The following is an 18,503-nucleotide window of genomic DNA, read 5'->3' as shown; positions in this document are numbered from 1 at the left end:
AGGCGTATAGCCTATCATAGGAAGGAGAGAGCCAGTCAAGTCAATGATGAACTGAACTGAATCAAATGAACTGAATCAGTGCATTTGACCAACAAAAACAAAAGTCTCAATATTATTTCATAAATGTGGTTTGTGTGTGTGTGTGTGTGTGTGTGTGTGTGTGTGTGTGTGTGTGTGTGTGTGTGTGTGTGTGTGTGTGTGTGTGTGTGTGTGTGTGTAAGGTCCTTGTCCCAATGTTTCTTCTATTAAGCAGTAAACTAAATCTTGTGTTCAATTAACCAATCCGTGCATGTTATTGCAAATTTTACTATCACTTGATAATCTGAACCTTCTGAGATTGTATCCCAGTATAGGTTAATAATCTAGTATCTGACTGACTTTAGCTAAAATCTTCACTTTCTTTCCATGCATATTTATTAGTACTAATCATTTAACTGGAGGCCGGGATCTGTAAACGCGTAGTTGAACAGTGAACACAACTCGGCCAGCACTTGAAACAAGTAACTTTAAAAGTGTCTGTAAAGGTTTTTAATCAACATTGTGTAGACTGACAACTGTAGAAATACAGTTATTAATATCCCCCTCTGAAACATTGCTCCACTTACAGGATTGGCTTCTTTTTGGTAGAGTAACTGTAACCAAACAGGTAACAAGGCGTTACTACAATATCTACAAGGCGTGCCTCTTGTAGATATTGGCTTCCTGTGGGCTCCATGGTGTCTCTCACCAGAAGGTCTGCAATAGCATCAGGACTCTCGGATCCCAGTCTTACCCCCTACCTAATGGGGCTTGTGTTATTGGTAAGGTGGGAAACCCATGGTATAGCATGTTACATTCCATCAAGGAGAGCAGAACTTTCCACAGGAAATTAGCTGAATGCCAGTCATTCCGTTGAAAAGCTTGAAATAATAAACCTTAAGGAAAGGTTTGTGAGCATGGTGTGTTTCGGCTTACCAAGTTGGGCTGATCAAAGGGTCAGTCCATCAATGAGGAAATATGCAAGAACACCCATTATGGGGTAACTATGATGGGAACTGTCAAGCATTTTAGAGGGTAACAATGTAGTGTTAAAGAAGACTTTACTCTCAGTTTGTGTTTATGTTTGAATTGAACTTTTATATGTTTGTCTCTCGCTCTCTCTCTCTTTATCTGATCTTATACCCAACAGTAAAGCGATGGATTGACTGCTACTTTTTAAAAACGTCCCTCTGGAAAGAAGCAACCCACTTGCTCACTGTAATCTTTGCATTTTTTTTTATTTACAAAACAAATACATTTCATATCTTGTACCCATAGTACATTACATTGTATATTGTAAACAATCTATCCTTAACAAGTTACTTGGTATCACGTTGTTACAAATCAAGCAGGGTATGTGACTTTTCAAAAAGTGGAGCCTATGCCCCACTATGGTGCAATGCTGTAGGTGTATGAAAGCACAGATAAAAGCAGGAGGACTCTACCAGACTATCGGTCCCTTTGTCCCAGCTTCAACACCTCCAAGAGGGTAAAATGTGTGTTGTGACACTAGGCTACATGTTGACAGAATATGTGCAGGCCCAATGCATTCTCCATGAGGGGGCTGCTCAGCGCTCTTCCACCAGGAGCTGCAGCCGGTCCTCCCCGTAGCTTTGTGTGATGTGTCCAGTATCTATGGCCTCGCAGTCATCCGAGAAAAACACCAGGTCCTGCAAATGGACAGTGGAGAAATTGTGGATGAAGTCCACTTACAAAGTAGACCATTGTCCAATATAAGGTAAGGTGATCAATAAGGTTATCTTACCCGATAACAAATCCTGCTGATGATGGAGTACAGGTTCTCCAGTTTGCGTTTGAGAAGGACGATCCGGGGGCGCTCTTTGCATTGCTGATCTGGGTGGTTTAACACCACATAGAGGATATCCCGGAGCTTTGCTGTGATGCAGGCATTCTGGAGTGATAGGGAAACAACTGATGTATGTATTCTATATACAGAATAACTAACAACAATGTATTGACCATTGTGTAGCAGGGGCGATTATATGATTTAACCTTTAGGGGAGGGGCAGCCCCAAGTAAGATGTAGCTACACGTGCAATGGGGATCGTTAGTTTGTGGGTTAATTCTTAATACCAATCCTCCCAGACACGGTTTTCTTTCAAACGATCATCCACCTAACAGTTTGGATTAAGCCTAAAAAAAATGGCTCACTTCATTTTAGTAAAAGGATAGCTTCGAAGGGGACTTAAATCCCCCTTGTTGGGTAGCCTACAACAGAGAAGGCACTTTGATAAACAAGTTGATTTAAGTAAAAAGTCGAGGATATATATACATATTTTGTGGTAGTGTTAGGCCTATTAGTTTTCTTTTCGCAGAAATTCAGTAACTAATTTTCAGCTACACGATTACCAGTAATGTTATGAACCATTAATCTGGTCCGAACTGGACCGATTCCATCACGTCACGTCAAGGTGTAACACACAACTCACGTGAATATCAATGAAGATCGTTGGCAAAACTTCCGCACAGGCTTTCTGAAATCAAACACAGGGATTGCGATGAAAGATGGGTTTACGACACGAAGACAGCCAGCTGTGTAGTTCGAGGAGGCCAAAATGAATCGTCTTACCGTGCGATGATAGGTATGGATCTTATTCAGCAAAGACATGGTTTCTTTGCCCAAACCCAGCGCTCTGGAATAGCAGGTTGGTGGCGCACCATCAGACCACCACACACAGCTGAGGAAACACACCACGGTGGCAAGTCCAAGCTTCATTGTGTTGCTCTGTCCAGACGAAATGTTACTGGGGTCTGGGAGCCCTGAAAGTATGTGGAGCTGGTTGTTCTGTGGCGTTTTTAAGACAGAGTGATGGGGGTGGGGGTAGGCTACACTGACGTCGAGACTGTTGAGCAAAACAGTTTGGCATTTTTGAAGTCACCTTACCATGGACTGAGCATTGCAAAATCTTTTGTTCTTATTTGACAGTTTGAAAGAGCCTGGCTACATACACATTCTCCTTCTTGATATAATTCAGGGGACTATTCCAAAGATGGGAGGCGATGGCGACCAAGTTCCTTACGACTTTGTGGACTATAGTTGTCGGTCACTGGATTTAAACAAGAGGATGAGCAAGTTCACGAACAGCAATCGTTTTGTACATAAATGCAAGTGTAGTTAAGAGCTGCCAACTCTCACGCATTGGGCGTGAAAATAGGACGTCCTCTCTGTGCCTCCATGCCGTTAATAGGGCCAACTGTTCTTGAAGAATTGCCTACCGAATGTGGAATTCCATATCCCTTTCTGTTCTTTGCAAATGCATTATGCAACGATTTATTTTATTTGTTTGAATTTGGCTTCTGTTATCAGATCAGCAAACTGTTATAATTTTTACTAATCATTTATGAATTAAAATAGCTGGAAACTGTTTTTTTTATTTCAAAATAACTGTGGGGTGATTAGTCACCGCGTTTTGCCAAATTATGAATTGCTCATACCCAACACAAGTAAACTCACTTCTAATCTTTCGTGGACCTTGCAGCCATGCTTGTGTGGTTTAATTAATGAAACAGCTGCCTTATAACCGGACAATACAACTTAATAACAATTTAATATTTATATATAATATAAAATATACATTTTAAGTAAAAACAAAAAGTATTTTCAAAACCGCATGAATGTCATCAGGGCATGAGGGCATTAAGTCATTGAATCGTAAACACCTGACATGTGGTGACATATCTGTCTCAGGGTTGGACGGTAGGAGCCACAGAGCCCTTCTTCAGGTTTAGGAAATTCCTCTTCTTCTTTCTTCTGGGAAAATCCACGGCGTCATATGACTCGGGTGGAGCACGAAACACAAACAGCCTTTCCCCGGTGGAGGGGGTGGGACTGGGGGGGCCGTGGGTGGCGTTGATGGGTGGAGGAGGGGAGCTACACGGGGCTTCAGACTGTGGGCCTGCTGCTTGTGTAGAAAGTGGAGGCTGCTGTGACGGTGTGTTTTCAGCCACAGACGATTGGTCCAGAGCAGCCACCTCCGGGCGGTTCTCCTCCACCAGCATTGGTGGAAGGTGTTTAGAGGCTCTGGGTTGTGCCGGGGGATTGAACAGTTTTTCCCAGATTTCTTGCCTTTTTACTTGAAGTCTAGGGAAACGTAATGAGAAAGGATTATTGCGTTTGTATAAATATTGAAAAATGTAAGTTTATATTTCACTTTGTGGCCACCTTAATCCAAAGTACATTGAGTGAATAAATGCTTATCATGGAAGGTTAAAAGAGTTTGAAATAAATAGGAGATACTCAGAAGATGTTTGTAATTTGCACCTACCGGCCTCCGACCAGATGGAGATTTGTCCCCTCAGCACACCTCATAGCTTCCCTTAATTTAACCAGAAGACTTCGGTCTGGTTCCCTGGGAGACCTGGAAGGAATTAGGAATGAGTCAATCTGGTAAGTGTATGTGAAAACCTAAAAAGATGCTAGAATGTCAGTGTCGAAACGCTGACTGGATCTTTGAAACACAATGAAACCCAAAAAAGCTCCAAACAAAACATGTTGCGTGTGAGTGAACAAAAATACACTCATAATAATCATTCAGAGGCTTTAGATAACTACAAAAACCTATTTAAAGAGTTTAGAACAATATATTTAAAGCTTATCTTCGATCTGTGAAGAATAAATTAATAGCTGTTGGTTGATGATTGGCTAGTTTACATTTTATGATAAAGATGAATGATATATTTGGGTAAAATTTCCACATCACAGCTGTTACTGATTTGGAATCCATCTGGCATTCTTTTTTGTTATTTTATCCAACAACTGCATAGAATCCTATTCAGGAAAAAGCATATCCCTGCACATCGATAAAAAAAAATATATTACAAGAGTAATGTCAATTTAATCACCGGCTGAGTCAAAAGAGTCTCAAGACTTCTGTCTCTATTTGAGGTCCATACTCTATGAGACCAAGTAGAACAGAATCAATGAGCCACATGCCCACAGAACTGGCTTATTTTTCCAATTAGGTGAGGTTATTTGTTTTGTTGTTTTTTTGGCTGGACAGTTCTGTTCGGTGGGGCCCAACTCTGTCGTGCATTATTCATCCACAGCGTCATTCAGAGTGCAGGCCAGGCTGTGACGGGAAGTGTTCCACAGGCCCGGCCAAGAAGTCAGGAGCGGAGAGATGAAAACGGGACCAACATGTGTGAAATACTTTGTGGTTGGGGAAGGGACAGTTGTGGGAAGCAAATATCCGATTGAGTTAACAGATTGCTGAGGTGACACTGTCCAGCAAGATCACCTGGGCAGGACATTGTTGTAGTAAACATATGCCTTCAATACCTCTATTTTTAAACATTGTTTTCTTTCTCAAATATCTGATGTGGAAATTCCCAGGTGCTTTTCTCAAGACCCTGGGGATTTTCTCAAAGGAAGACCAGTTGAATGTTTTAGATTTAAAATCTGGGAAGTATATTTCCCAGAAAGAAAACATGGCACAGTTTGTGAAAACAATCAGATTCTTAGGTGTCCTAGGCACATCTAAGATCAACCATTGTAATAACAAACTGTCAAAGTTATCTTTTAAGGCAATATTGCACACTTTCCTATTTTATATTCAAAAGAAATTCATACTGGTGGGATTGCTGTGAAAGAGGACCCCAATCCCAACTATGTATAGTTCTTATTTGTCGTTCTCTTTTGCTGACCGAAGTTGTCAAACATATGTTCAAAGTTGCAAAATGCCTCTTTGTTGTTAGGCTTGGAATGCCAGGATGTTTCAGAAGAGTGCATTATAACGTACTATGTCCGCAAAACACGGTCACACCACAGTGATAAACCTGTGAGCCGGGGCAGTTGTGCAAGACAACACTACTGATGTGCAAATAAGAGTTTGGGACACGCACGGCCATCCTCACAATGTGATAATAGTGCATAGCAATAAATATACCTATCCCTGTCAATACCTTGACAGGGAACCAAATGATTCACCTGGTTGCTATTTGACCATCAAATCTAATCTTGGCAGTTGAACAATTTTTCAACTTGGAAGAAGATGCGAAATTCTGTTGCTGCATTATTTCAGCTATTAGTGAGTGAAATGTGTTCTGGGAATATCTGCTCTGTTTGACTGCACTGAGTTGGAGTAGTATAGGGAGGGAGGGGGCAGAGAAGGTGGGGCCGTTTTATTTTGGGTTGTTTTGTTTAAAGATCTTGCTCTATTACGCTTTTTTTCGTCTCTCTCTCTCTGAACAACTCAAATCTGACATCGGGTATACTAAGAGGCAGTGTGAAGTCACAAAAATAACTCTAGTGGAAAACTCGTTTTGCAGGGATTGGCCCAAAACTAGGATTTTGCTCCTGTTTTCTCTCAATTACCGTCTCAATTTTATTCCAGGGACGAAATGGCATCGATAACTTTGTTGACGATCGTATAACAAACATGACCACGTTTAAATTGAATGGTTTTGGGTTCACTGGCTCTTTGACAAGGACTGTTAACACGGAGGCGTACCCTGGGCGGGCCTGCTCCATGGAGGCCGAGGGCAGGCTGTGTTTGGGGCGGCACAGGGCGTCGACCACAGAGAGCAGCTCAGACTCGGGCAGCGTCGGCAGCAGCAGACGCAGGGCCTCCAGCAGCACCTCCGTGGACACTTGGCTCTGCTTGACCAGCCGAGACGCAAACTCCAGCTCCTGGGGAGGGGAGTCGGGAGGGAAGTCATGAGACCTCGGCGGAGCGGGGGGAGTCGAAGAGGGTGTGGGTGTTGGATCGTCTCTGTGTTCCGTCCCCGATGTCAGCATGTCTAACTACAGGAGGACACCGTACCCCGAGTTGATCCGAATGGAATCAGTCTTAAGTCGCTTTGGGTCAAAAAAGACATCTGCTAAAGGACTAAATGTAATATAACTCACTCAAACTAATCTCATGTTGTCGAGAGAGACCCTGTTATTCATGTCATGATATGGTCTTGGGTCACTGTGGACTGTATAAGATACTTTTCTTTCCATAACAAGATTAAAAAAAGAATGCTTATGACTGTTACTGTTTTCACCAGAGTAAGGATGATGGGGTGTGGCTGTGAATATGTGTGTGGGTTTAAAGGTGGGCAGTCGTAACCTGGTCACATTGTGCGTATAATCTCTTGAGCTCCAGCTGCTCCTTCAAATCCTCCATGACCTGGCCCCTGGCGCTCGCCTCCTGCAGCCTGGATAGGAGGAGACAGGACGGACAGATGATAAGACACTGCGGCCTTCCACCACGCCGAGGACATCACACCCCAGACGGACACTTCTGAGGCTAACGAGAACCTACCTCTCGGTCAGCGTGGCGAAGACGCTGTCGCACTTGCACAGCGCCTCCTGGAGGATGATGGACATCCGGAAGTCTCGCCGGACCTCAAACAGCCTCTTCCTGTCACTCTCATCCTCCTCCTCCTCCACCTCATCGTCCTCGTCTTCTTCTCCCTGGGAGTCCTCTGGGATTCTGGCGGGCCTGTCTCCAGGCTGGGCGCTTTCCAAGCAGCCCAGCCCAGCCCTCTCCTCCTGGAGCAGCTTCTCCGCCTCCTCCAGACTCTGTGGTGACAGTAGACTAAATCAAGATTCATATCTTCTGATGTAATTCTTCTTTTTCCTCCAACGATCTTGATGATTGTTAGTCACTTTGCAACCATGGATAAATAACGCAACAAATATATTAAATATATTAACAAGTTGGAAAAAACAAGTCCATCTGTAAATACAAACAGGCTTAAAGCACAAAGGTAGGCTTGTAATGCACCAGCAGACGTATAACTCGGCAGCTCTGATTTAGTATTTCAATAGCGCAAGCTATTTGGCTATGTACTGCACTGTCATCTGTCGAAGAAAAGAAAATCTATCCTATGCAGCCTTGTATTTTTTCTACCTTTCCCCCACTTGGCTTTTCGCCTTTCCCTATGAGGGCTTGAGAGTCAGTGGTTGTTGTAATGGGAGACCATTTATAATGAAGGGCTTTATAATAAATAAAAAAAATTGCTAAGCTTCTACAGTTCCTGTTACATCAGGCACAATTTAGTTAGGCATTGTATTCCCAAGACTGTTTAAAAAACAACAAAACAAAACATCGAACCGACCAAACGGTGTTTTGCAAGAAACAGCTTCACAGACAATTTTCCCCTGGCGCGAAAAACCATTCCTACCACTACGTCTATCCATTTCACTACAACCTCAAATTAGCCACGTTTGATTTTTCGCCTTGCTTGCCGCCTCGTTCAGTGGTATCGTGTCTGAGGTGAGAGGGCTGTAACACAATCAGTCCGCCGCAAAAAGGAATAAGAAACCATGTCCCACCGAGCAGTGGTGGTGTATGCTCTGGGCCATCTCGCCTTGCTCCAGTCCGCGTCTCCCCCTGAGCTGGCGGGTGAGCTGGCTCTGCAGGGTGAGCATGGCCCTGGACGTCTCCAGCACCCTGGTCCTCTTCTCCGCCTTGTGGTAGTGGATGGCGGCCATCTGCCTCGCCAGGTTGCCTGCCTGAGACCGCAGCTCGCTCCGTCTCTCCCTCTCCGTCTCCTCTCGGACCTGGTGGGATGAAGGAGGAGAGCGTCTTCATGGTTTTGTATGAAATAGGGCTGGGTAAAAATATGGATTCATCAATGCACTGCAATTCATTTGTTCTCGATTCCATTTCGATTCAGAATCCTTTTGAAATCGATTATTTCCCTAAAAAGAAGCATACTCAGTCATTGTAATCTAGAAGCGAGTATGCCCAACTTTTATGCTGCAAGTTTAGCTCAGGAACAATGGTGTATTGCCTTTTTGCTAGTTAAAGCACAATAAAATGGTTAATTCATTTTGAAATGGTTAATTCTAAATAATATTTAGGTATTTTTGTCATCTGCACGTATTATTGAATCGATATCGAAGCAATTGGATCAATATCAAATCAAATCGAATCAATATCAAATCGAATCAAGACCTAAAGAATCGAATTGAATTGAATTGTGAGGTACCTGGCAATACCCAGCCCTAGTATGAAATATGGCACATATGTGACATAGATATAATTATTAAGCGATAAATGCTCTGTTCCCCCAGATTTGAGTTAGTCTTCCCTTAGACTTCAGACCCAAATCTATCTTTGGATATTCATCTAAAGTTGGATTTGTGAGACTCACGCGTAACACAATAAGTCATGACATTCTCCTTGGCTGCACAAAACTATCTTTATTTATTACTCAGCAGGGTCACAGTGGAGACGCGTCCGTCTCTCTGACGTACCTTGTCCATGACTCGGCCCTGCATTCCCTTCTCCTTCTGGAACACTTGGACCCTCTCCTCCAGCCTCCTCTGGTGGAGCAGCAGTGCGGCCCCTGGGTCTGCTTTGTGTTGGGCCGCCTTCCCCTTGGTCCGAGGCTTACTCTGCCAAAGACATGATGTCTTTGAAGTGGTCGTGGAAACGGCTCACTGCGCAGCACGTTGGCTTGTTATGTGATACAGCCAATTTGTAGAAGCCATTATTACTTGCGCATAACAATGCTCACCAACAGCCTCATTACAGATGTGCGGTATCATGCAGGCCTACTAAACTGGTGGTTATTGCTTTTTGAACGCGTCATAAGTTAAGAATCTGTCCCTGCTATTATGGCCGATTGCGGTTGGTTTGAAGTGGTTTAGGAATCGCCTGAGGCGGTCGTACATCCACATACATTAAGTCAAGCAAGACTTACAATGTAAAGCAATACATGAGGGATACAGTTAAGGACAGAGCTCCATAACATGCATCTTTTCCAATCTAGGGCTGTAGTCAACCAAGGAAGATCCTGGTCCTCTTCTCTGCCTAATGGTAGTGGATGGCGGCCATGTGCATCACCCGGTCCCATCACCCGGAGAGACAGAGCGCAGCTCGCTCTGTCTCTCCCTCTCCTTCTCGGAAACACTATTCCCCCCCCCCCCCCCCTCTCCCCCTCTCCCTAGGTAATGTCTGCATGTTATCTCTAGATTAATTGAATCGGCCAGAGTGCTCTCTACTCTACCTGGTCAAAATATCACTTGAGTGCTGTTTAGAGGAAGTCAGTGGGTTTCAGATCCACTCATGGTCCGAGTCTGACTGAGAGTTTCACTGTAGAGTGGGTCACACTTCCTACCACCAGACGTCGGAGATTCGATTTTAGGTTTTGTTCTGAATTTTATATAATGGGTTCCAATGGATGACGCTGCGATGCGTGCCGAGTCTGATAGGTTCATACTCAAAGCCTATCAGACGTTAAACACGAAAGTTAACGGAGCATGGCAGACAACATGAATATTTGAATGCCAACACACTTTTGGTCGTCCTTGAGCCGCCACAACAACGACTTATTTGACATGTAATAAATTAATTTGTAGCAGAGTAAATATTGAGCTAGTTGACTATCGGCCATTGTTAAGTTGGGCAAGCTCAAAGTTGTGAGAAACAGGGTTTTTTGACCAACTTATATTCTATTACTATCAATGGCGCCTCGAATATTATTAAGTCCAGCGATTGTCCGACCAATGACAAACAAGTGCACCAACTGACCGGAACTTGACAGTCCTTTCTAAAATCAATCAAAATCGAGTAACTACCCACCTCTGAATGCATGTTCTCTGCCTGCAGTTCCGCCTCCTTCCTCCAGGCGGCCAGGGCGGCGTGGAGCTTGGCTCTGAGGCCGGCGTGGGGCAGCACCAGGCACCGGTCCATCACCGACAGACACTTGTGGAACTCCAGCTTCATCTTCAGCGTGTCGTCCTCCGACAGCGTCAGCTGGCACGAGCACAGACACCTGGGAGGGGAAGAAAGAGACTCAGTAACAGAAAAGATGATAAAAAAAGGATGAAGAAAAATATGGGCAATAAAATAGATGAACAGCAGAGGTTTGAAAAGCTATCAAAATGTTTAACTATACATAAACCATCATCAGTATGATCGTTGTTTCATGACGAGGGGTGGGGTGAGGGACCTGAAGAAGGCGCGGCTGCGGGCACGGCTCTCCTTCTGCTCTCGGAGCTCCCGCTCCATGGCCTCCTGCAGGGCCTCCCGGGTGCAGCGCAGGGTGCGCACCGCCGCCTGGCCCTCCTGGTGCAGCTTCTCCTGGGCCTGGTGGAGGGCGCTGGCCTCCTGCCCCGCGCCCAGCTCCGGGTCCCTCTGGAGCAGGGAGGCGCTCGGGGCCCCCGGGGGCAAGATGTTGAGCAGGGCCTGGACCACGGACGGCTGGATGGCCTTCACCTCCGCCATGGAGCTCTGGATCACACGCATGGTCACCTGTTGGAGCGGCAGGTGGTCAGAAGATCGCAATAGTGTATTTGCCTCTATTTGATTCGCATCGGCTATGTTTTGCTATGGTCAGACACATTCATATGAAAGACAATGGCAGTGACTGACAGACCTGAAGAACCCAAACCCGACGTTAAACCACACAAAAGATCAAAACGCCCACAGAAACGGACGAATGGATCGCAACCTTCACAGAATCGAAACGTGATTCTGCACAATCGTGAGGTCCCTGCGGGTTCCCGTCCCTCGTGTGTTTGTGTGTGCGGTGCACATCTTAGCGCCACCTTGCGTATTTCAGCGGCGGCCTCCTCATCCAGGCTGTTGATGAGGTCGGCCAGCTCCAGGCTTTGGGCGGTCAGCAGGTTCTGCCAGCAGAGCATGTGCTGGGCCACCTCAGCCCTCCCCACCAGACCGTCCTTGGACATGTCTGACAGCTCACGCCGCCTCTGGTTGTGGATCTGCCACTGGGGACGAGAAATGGGTTGGATTAAGCCCACGTAGTTGGCTGTGAGTAAGTGCAGAGTGCTCCTCTTAATGTTTTTAGAGCCAACATAACGGATTCGACATGCACAGGGCGTAGAGTCTCAAGGCGGTCTCCTCACCATATCGGAGATGAGCTCCCTCCTCTTCTTGATCAGCACAGAGTGCATGGCTCTCCTCTCTTGGTTCAGCTTGTCTTCCAGCCTCTGTCTGACCATGAGCAGCTCCTGCTGGGCCTTGTCCTGCAGCTGGGCCAGCTGCTCTGCAGGCAGAGTGCTCCCTCTGATGGAAAACACAACCGGTCGGTCAGGCCGGCTCTTCCATGGCCTCGTTCTGCTCTGAACTGACTGAAAGGCGCTTTGAAAGGTTGAAAAGTGGGAAGCCTGGTACCTCCTGATTTGGTTGAACCAGCCGCCCAGGTTGCTGGAGGTACTGGAGAAGGTGTCCGAGATGAGGCTCTTGAGGCTGTGGAGGCTGTGGACCAGGAACCTCCTCTGAGCGTGACGCTCTGCCAGCATGTAGCGCTGGTTGGCCACCACCACGTCCAGCACTTCCTCCAGTCGGTCCTGGGTTGTGGAAATTCAGATAACGACAAATAAGTTAGATATTTTTACTTTCCTTCATATTTTTACCATATGGTGGAAGACTTGCTTTCAGTACTGCTGTGAAATGTTGCTCCGGGTCTTTTGTTTCATTTACTGCAAATAGTTCTGGTATTTAAAGGGTGGTACATTAGAAATATACAGCAAATAATCTAAACATTTTACAAAAAAATGTAGCTTGTACGTCTATTTAATAGATCTGATAGGAATGCTCCATAGGAATAGGAATGCTCCAGGCTAGGCTGTAGTCGTATTCTTAGTAGCCCTTAGCAGATGACACGGCACCATTTCCATTACCTGGCAGGCAAAGTAGTCGTGCTGCAGGCTCTTGGCCGTGCCCTTCTCCAGCTCGCCCATCCGCGTGGCCTCCTCCAGCTCCTCACAGAAGATCTTGTGGAGCTCCACCCGCCGCCACTCGGTGAGCCGTCGCTGCACCCTGGCCGACGCCTCCTCGTGTCGGACCAGCAGGGCTCGCTGGAGCCCCCCCTGGGTCAGCTTGTGCAGCTTCTCCAGCAGGACACTGCAGCGGAGGACCTCCTGGAGGTCACGACGCAGGAGAGGGGAATGGTGAGCAGCAGGCTCGATTCCACAGACTAACCCTTTAGGGATCCTTGAGTAAAGATGTGGTTTGCTCCAATATGGCCCGCAAACAAATAAAGCCATACGTTTCCACAAGCCCGCGTTGCAGGGTGTTAAGAAAACACCCCTTCCTACAGTTTCCCTTGCGACTCGTTGAAACTTTGCTCTAAACTCATAATTCAGACCAATCACAGTAACTCAAATGCAACAACCATCTGCACTCTTGAGTTTTAGCTACACGCCTCTCAAGTCTAATTGAGAATGCACAGTGGCTTGTGAACACAGAATCAAAAGATGTGGATTTGTTCGTATGTGGGCACTAATAAGTGAAAACCATCTAGCCAGGGCAGTTCATATGCGCTTGTGTTGACGAAAACAAAGATACAACCATGGGAGCAGCTTCACAATCGTTTGGAATATAATGAATTTCAATGGCTCAACAACTAACAAAAATCATGGCTGATTGACATCTTGACATAGACAATGTCAATAACAATCCTGGGGTCTTAGTAAACCAGCCAAATCCTTGAATGGCATGTATCTGAATGTTGTTTCCAAAGTAAGCTTGGATAAAGCATCTGCTAAATAACAAAATAGAAAATTGTTATTGCATGTTCAAATGGTAAAAGCCTGGCCATGTCTTTGCTGAAGTGATTCACCGAGCCAGCTGAATTTATTAGTTGTTCCCCTTGGTTGTACTAATGATCAAACCCAGATGGTGGATGAAAGGTAACTTTTCTTACTGGACTAGGAATTACCATGTCATGTTTGGCTGAACGGCCACTCACCTAGAGCTTTTCCTACATGCAATTTCTAACTGATCATGTTTAATAAAAGGTGTAGAGTATCTCAAAATACATATATAAAACAGCATAAAGCATGAACCTCATCCCACCACTTAAACTTTTCAAACTTTTCAAACGACTTCTATCTTAAGTCAACCACTGCCGTTGCCTCCCTTTAATCCAGGTTAAACCCTTGCATGATCCCTGTAACCCCCCCCCGGGTGGGTACCTGTGGGTCTGCATGCTGACACAGCAGCTCAGCGCTGGCCTTCTCGGCTGCCTCCCTGCGGTGCTCAGCCTCCATCTCCTCGCGGGTCTCCTGGTTGCACTGGCCGGCCAGGGTGGCCATGCGGGCCAGCTGCTCCTCCTTCAGCCGGCCCTCCATGCCCAGCAGCTGGCCGTGGAGCACGTTGAGCAGCCTCTGCTGGGTGTGGCTGCTGGCCTCGCCCAGAGAGCCCAGGCCTCCCAGCAGGGACACCGTCAGGTCCTTGTACACCTGGACCCGGGTGGACTCCAGGTGGGTGGTGGCGCGCAGCAGGCTCGACATCTCCAGGCTATGAGGGGCAAAAAGAAAAGGTGCGTGGTGGTTGGATGTCTGTGATTCGTTTGTGTTTCTGAGGTGAATATGGCGTGCATTTTGTTTGATTCCCCTTATGTACTCCGGGGATCTGTGGTGTCTATGTAAGCTATTTGAATGTATTGCAATTGCAAACATCCATTGTTATTTACATGGTCGGTCATGAGTTATTTTTAGGAATTACAAAATACAATGATTTGGCATGAATCACATTACAATTATAATTACATTAATGGATGCTGGGATATATAAGCGGAAACTTATTTATGTAATAGTATTTAGATACCTCTCCAGAGCTTGATACATATTCTGAGGGTCTTCCAGACCCATGATATCCACCATCTTGTCTTCAAATGCGGCTTCATCCTTCAGGGTTTCACTCATGCTCCAGTCTGCATACTCTGGGTCTGACTCATCCCTGTTTTTCTAAAGCAAACCAATTTCCTTTATTAACTACAATGATAGGTTATTCAATTCATTACATTGTGATAGTGGTAAATGTCTATCATCACAAATAAACCACAAAAACAACAACGACAGCAACAACAACAGAACCGATTAGACTGCAGTATTTGGTAATTGTTAATTAATTGTTATATTAGTAAATAGAAGATATACGAATGGGATTGAATTGTACCCTTTTATGTATTAAACTGAATCTGGTCCGGGCACAGATGAGGTTCATGGCAAGGAAGCCCAGGGACAGCATCACCAGAGCCAAGAGGAACCCACAGACAAATCCAGCTAAAGGAAGTCCATGACTGGGCTGAATCTAGAAACAAAGCAACCAGCCCAATCAATTTCCTGATAACACTACACGTTACAAAATAATAATGCTTAATTTAATGCCACCTGTTTTTCATTTAAAAACTGATAATTTTTTTAGCGCCACCAACAGCATGTGCAAATACCAGCAGTAGCTAGATTTCCATACAGCTGTAATATTCATTGGTTAACCAGAGATGAAGGAAACAGTGAAGGAGATCCAACTAGTCAGTACTACTCACCCTGTCTGTATTGTTGACTCTTAAGGTTAAGTTAGTCCTTAGTGGTCCAAACATTTGAACATCATTCTGTAGGAGTTCAAAAGAGAAATAAATAACGTGACACTTGAAATACCTTAACATATCAAATCTAATAATAATATAAACATTTAATGATCATAATTAAGCCATCAAAATATCTACACCTGATTTAAACAAACATACTATATATAACATATTTATAAGATATTGTAAGAGTAGATGGTGTGTGTGTGTGTGTGTGTGTGTGTGTGTGTGTGTGTGTGTGTGTGTGTGTGTGTGTGTGTGTGTGTGTGTGTGTGTGTGTGTGTGTGTGTGTGTGTGTGTGTGTGTGTGCGTGTCTACCTGAGAGGCATTAGAGAAGCTGAGAAAAGCAGGCAGGTACAGCACTTCACTCTTTGGATTTCTAATCTTTGCAGTATAGTTAAGAAAATGCTGGGATCCAGCTGAAAGAAAAATAATTTGTATTTAAGAAGTAGCGCATTGTATTTTAGCCTATTTCATTAAGCACTCTTGAGACCATCCTGATCTCACAAGTTTACGTCTGTTTCACTTTGCCAATCCGTCTTGCCTCAATCCCATTGAAAGCCTTTTCTCAAAATGAAAAAATGAACAATCAGGGCCAGGGGGAGCGAGTTTCAAAGTCAGGAGGCAGACAACAAAACTATCCAACCAAGACTGAAAAATGATGTTAAAAGACCAACAACAAAAGGCTTTTTCTCACAGAAGAATATAATTGGTATTTACTTCCAAGTTTTTCGAGAAAGATTTAAAAAAAAAAACTCTCACAAGAATCACAAGACCCACCAGGCAGTGAGTCCAAGGCAAAGGTCTGGAAGTCTGTTTCCACCACTTTTCCTTCAGACTTCAGGGGTATGATCCCAGAGATGGAGTCCCGGATGGCCACCTGGGACAGGTCCCCGGCTCCTACTTGGTCCAGGTTGTGGATCAGCAGGTAGATCGCCAGCTGGGGGGGGTCTGTACCGAGTATAACCTGCTCATGAAAAAATAGAAGAAAAGCTAAATAACATGTCAGCTATTCAATTATAAATCTGTATGTCAGTTGAAAAAGGCTAGGTCAATTTTCATTGAATAAAGGCATTGCTTACCTGAGCACATTTTCTAAATTTGACTCCAAATGCTGATGGGTTTATTACACTCTCAACCTGGGGAGGGAATACGGGCATGTTACTTTAGAAAACAGAATCGTAAGAAGTATCTGATAGCCTACATCATTTTGAAGACTTAATAAGGCAGCATCCGACACTCAATATACCAATAATCTATTGGTCAGTACAGTATCATGACCATTTTTGTAAAGATAGGGCAAGCAAGGTACATTTGAGTGTTGGAATCCCAACTGAAAGGTACTGGGCTTGATCCCCAAGGCCTGCCGCATACTATAAGCATCCTTGAGCAACATGGTTGCTTTGGATAAACTACTGAATAGTAGATAACATTGCAGTTAAGGACTAAATTAAGTGAATACTGTACCTGAGGCAAGGTAGGGCCAAGGCTGTGTCTGGTGAGGGTACTTCTCTGTCCTCTGTGTAGTATGGTGTTTGATATATAACTTAATGAACTGTAAATCGAGTGTCCCCATGGCCCAGAAGAAGCCATTGAGGGAATGGGTTCTTCTTCTCCAGAATGTTCCATGTCCTCGTATATGAGTCCCCTTGAAGTATCTCCTGTGAAGTTATAAATCATGTTGGCCTAGAAGTTAGTTTCCAAAGCTTTTGGTCTTTCTTGTTGAACAACAGATTTCATGATCATGATTGGGTATTGGCATGCTCATGCACTAGTACTCAGTAAGACTTTGTAATTACAGTGTAACCACACACCACCCCATGCTACAGACATAAATAACAGGCGTATAAATTAAAGGGGAAACCAACGAACCATCACATTTTTGCAAATTCACCGCAATCGATGAATCCTCATTGGTATCACGTTGGACTCCTCTGACCAGAGCCTGAACCATAAAAAAAACAATGGCATACAAATAGGCAGAGATTGTTAGGTTTTGAGGAAAATCATAAACTGTATTAGGTCTAAATGTGACTGAGTATAATACTCGTTACTTAGGCCTACCTCTTGTTCTTCAGAGAAAGGGGACAAGAAACACCCTGAGCGTGAGAGACCCTGACCACCCTCACAGTGTTGTTGTCTAGCCGTGTCTTCCAACGTAGCGGAGTGTAAAATAAATCCATACCCGGTTTCATTTGTTGAGAAACAACATGAGATGGGTCGAAAGGAAAGCGACAGTTGCAGATTGAGAATAAATACGAAGTATATTGTTACCACCTTCGCATTGAAGTGTAACTGACGCATTCGTGTCAATGTGCAACTCTCACAACTGAGAGTCGCTAGCTACTAGTTGGCTACATTGTTTCATTAACCTGGAAAACATTGCAAAAAAAATCCCAAAGAAGCACACGTTTTCAGAGTAACCCGACCCAAAACGTCATTTTATTTCCAAAACGCCATAGATTATGTGGCAGACTTCGAAAGCGTTGTTGTGGACAAACTAACGCAACAAATAGTAAAGCAGCAAAACTATTCAACTTCAAAATAAGTTTCCAAAATAATGGGACAGGGGGATAGTCGAAAGGGACATATCCGGCAACGCACATGCGCACACAGACCCCGCTGTAATAAACGTCTAGCTTCTTTAAAGACAAGTATCATCCCTTTTGTCTCTCTCAATACCCAATACTCAAAACTTAAATGGCGTTTAAAGCATCCAATTCGAACAACTGCATTACGCCACCAAGAGATTATAAAAATCGAAATACATACTTGCTCTATATGCGCATGTGCGCTACTATCTGCGTCCCCTTCTGTTAAAAACTCTTCAAATTTGCCAAATAGCGGATTATAGCCGATTGTAGCCGATTAAAGCCGAGTTCCGTGTTGTCCTTATTAGCCCTGTCGTTCCGTTTTCTCTGGACCGTTATGATTGATGGACAACTAATGTTGATGCATACAAATTGTTAATAGCTACCCATTTTATGTAAGTAGGCTATATCTGGACATTACAATTATAATTTTACCAGCATTGTCACCTCAGGTTATTTATGCAATGGAAATGGTACATCATCATCTTCTGGAAGGTGTGTGGTGTGCTATCAGCGTTGTTTTCTAGTTTTTTTCTTTAAATGCAGGATTTAACTGCTAATGAGGAGGGAAGGCTTCAGATGGACCAAACACGTTTA

General features: G+C 44.5%; 2 protein-coding genes across 3 annotated transcripts; both read right to left on the bottom strand.

The window, feature by feature from the left end:
- Nucleotides 1–1,237: 1,237 nt before the first annotated feature.
- On the bottom strand, nt 1,238–3,313 carry cytl1 (cytokine like 1). The gene is made up of 4 exons (XM_030374349.1): nt 2,609–3,313; nt 2,469–2,513; nt 1,784–1,930; nt 1,238–1,688 (listed from the first exon to the last, which is right to left on the bottom strand). Exons 1-4 carry the CDS (start codon nt 2,753–2,755, stop codon nt 1,587–1,589), a joined length of 441 nt encoding a protein of 146 aa, XP_030230209.1. The 5' UTR covers nt 2,756–3,313; the 3' UTR covers nt 1,238–1,586.
- Nucleotides 3,314–3,501: 188 nt separating this feature from the next.
- LOC115556920 (limbin) lies at nt 3,502–18,106 on the bottom strand. Of its 2 annotated transcripts, XM_030374341.1 has the most exons (24): nt 18,088–18,106; nt 17,380–17,465; nt 17,188–17,260; nt 16,783–16,976; nt 16,398–16,454; nt 16,096–16,282; nt 15,634–15,734; nt 15,274–15,339; nt 14,904–15,038; nt 14,553–14,692; nt 13,919–14,243; nt 12,623–12,862; nt 12,114–12,289; nt 11,846–12,005; nt 11,528–11,707; nt 10,930–11,231; nt 10,560–10,752; nt 9,230–9,370; nt 8,303–8,530; nt 7,287–7,546; nt 7,092–7,179; nt 6,489–6,667; nt 4,305–4,397; nt 3,502–4,120 (listed from the first exon to the last, which is right to left on the bottom strand). In XM_030374341.1, exons 4-24 carry the CDS (start codon nt 16,942–16,944, stop codon nt 3,724–3,726), a joined length of 3,810 nt encoding a protein of 1,269 aa, XP_030230201.1. In that variant the 5' UTR covers nt 16,945–16,976; nt 17,188–17,260; nt 17,380–17,465; nt 18,088–18,106; the 3' UTR covers nt 3,502–3,723. The 2 variants fall into 2 exon arrangements, with proteins under 2 accessions (XP_030230201.1, XP_030230200.1); XM_030374340.1 differs by lacking the exon at nt 18,088–18,106 and having other exon boundaries at nt 17,380–18,064.
- Between the last annotated feature and the right edge of the window lie 397 nt (nt 18,107–18,503).

Source organism: Gadus morhua, chromosome 13, assembly GCF_902167405.1.
Source record: "Gadus morhua chromosome 13, gadMor3.0, whole genome shotgun sequence".
NCBI classification, from domain to species: domain Eukaryota; kingdom Metazoa; phylum Chordata; class Actinopteri; order Gadiformes; family Gadidae; genus Gadus; species Gadus morhua.
This window is presented reverse-complemented; position numbering and strand designations above follow the sequence as displayed.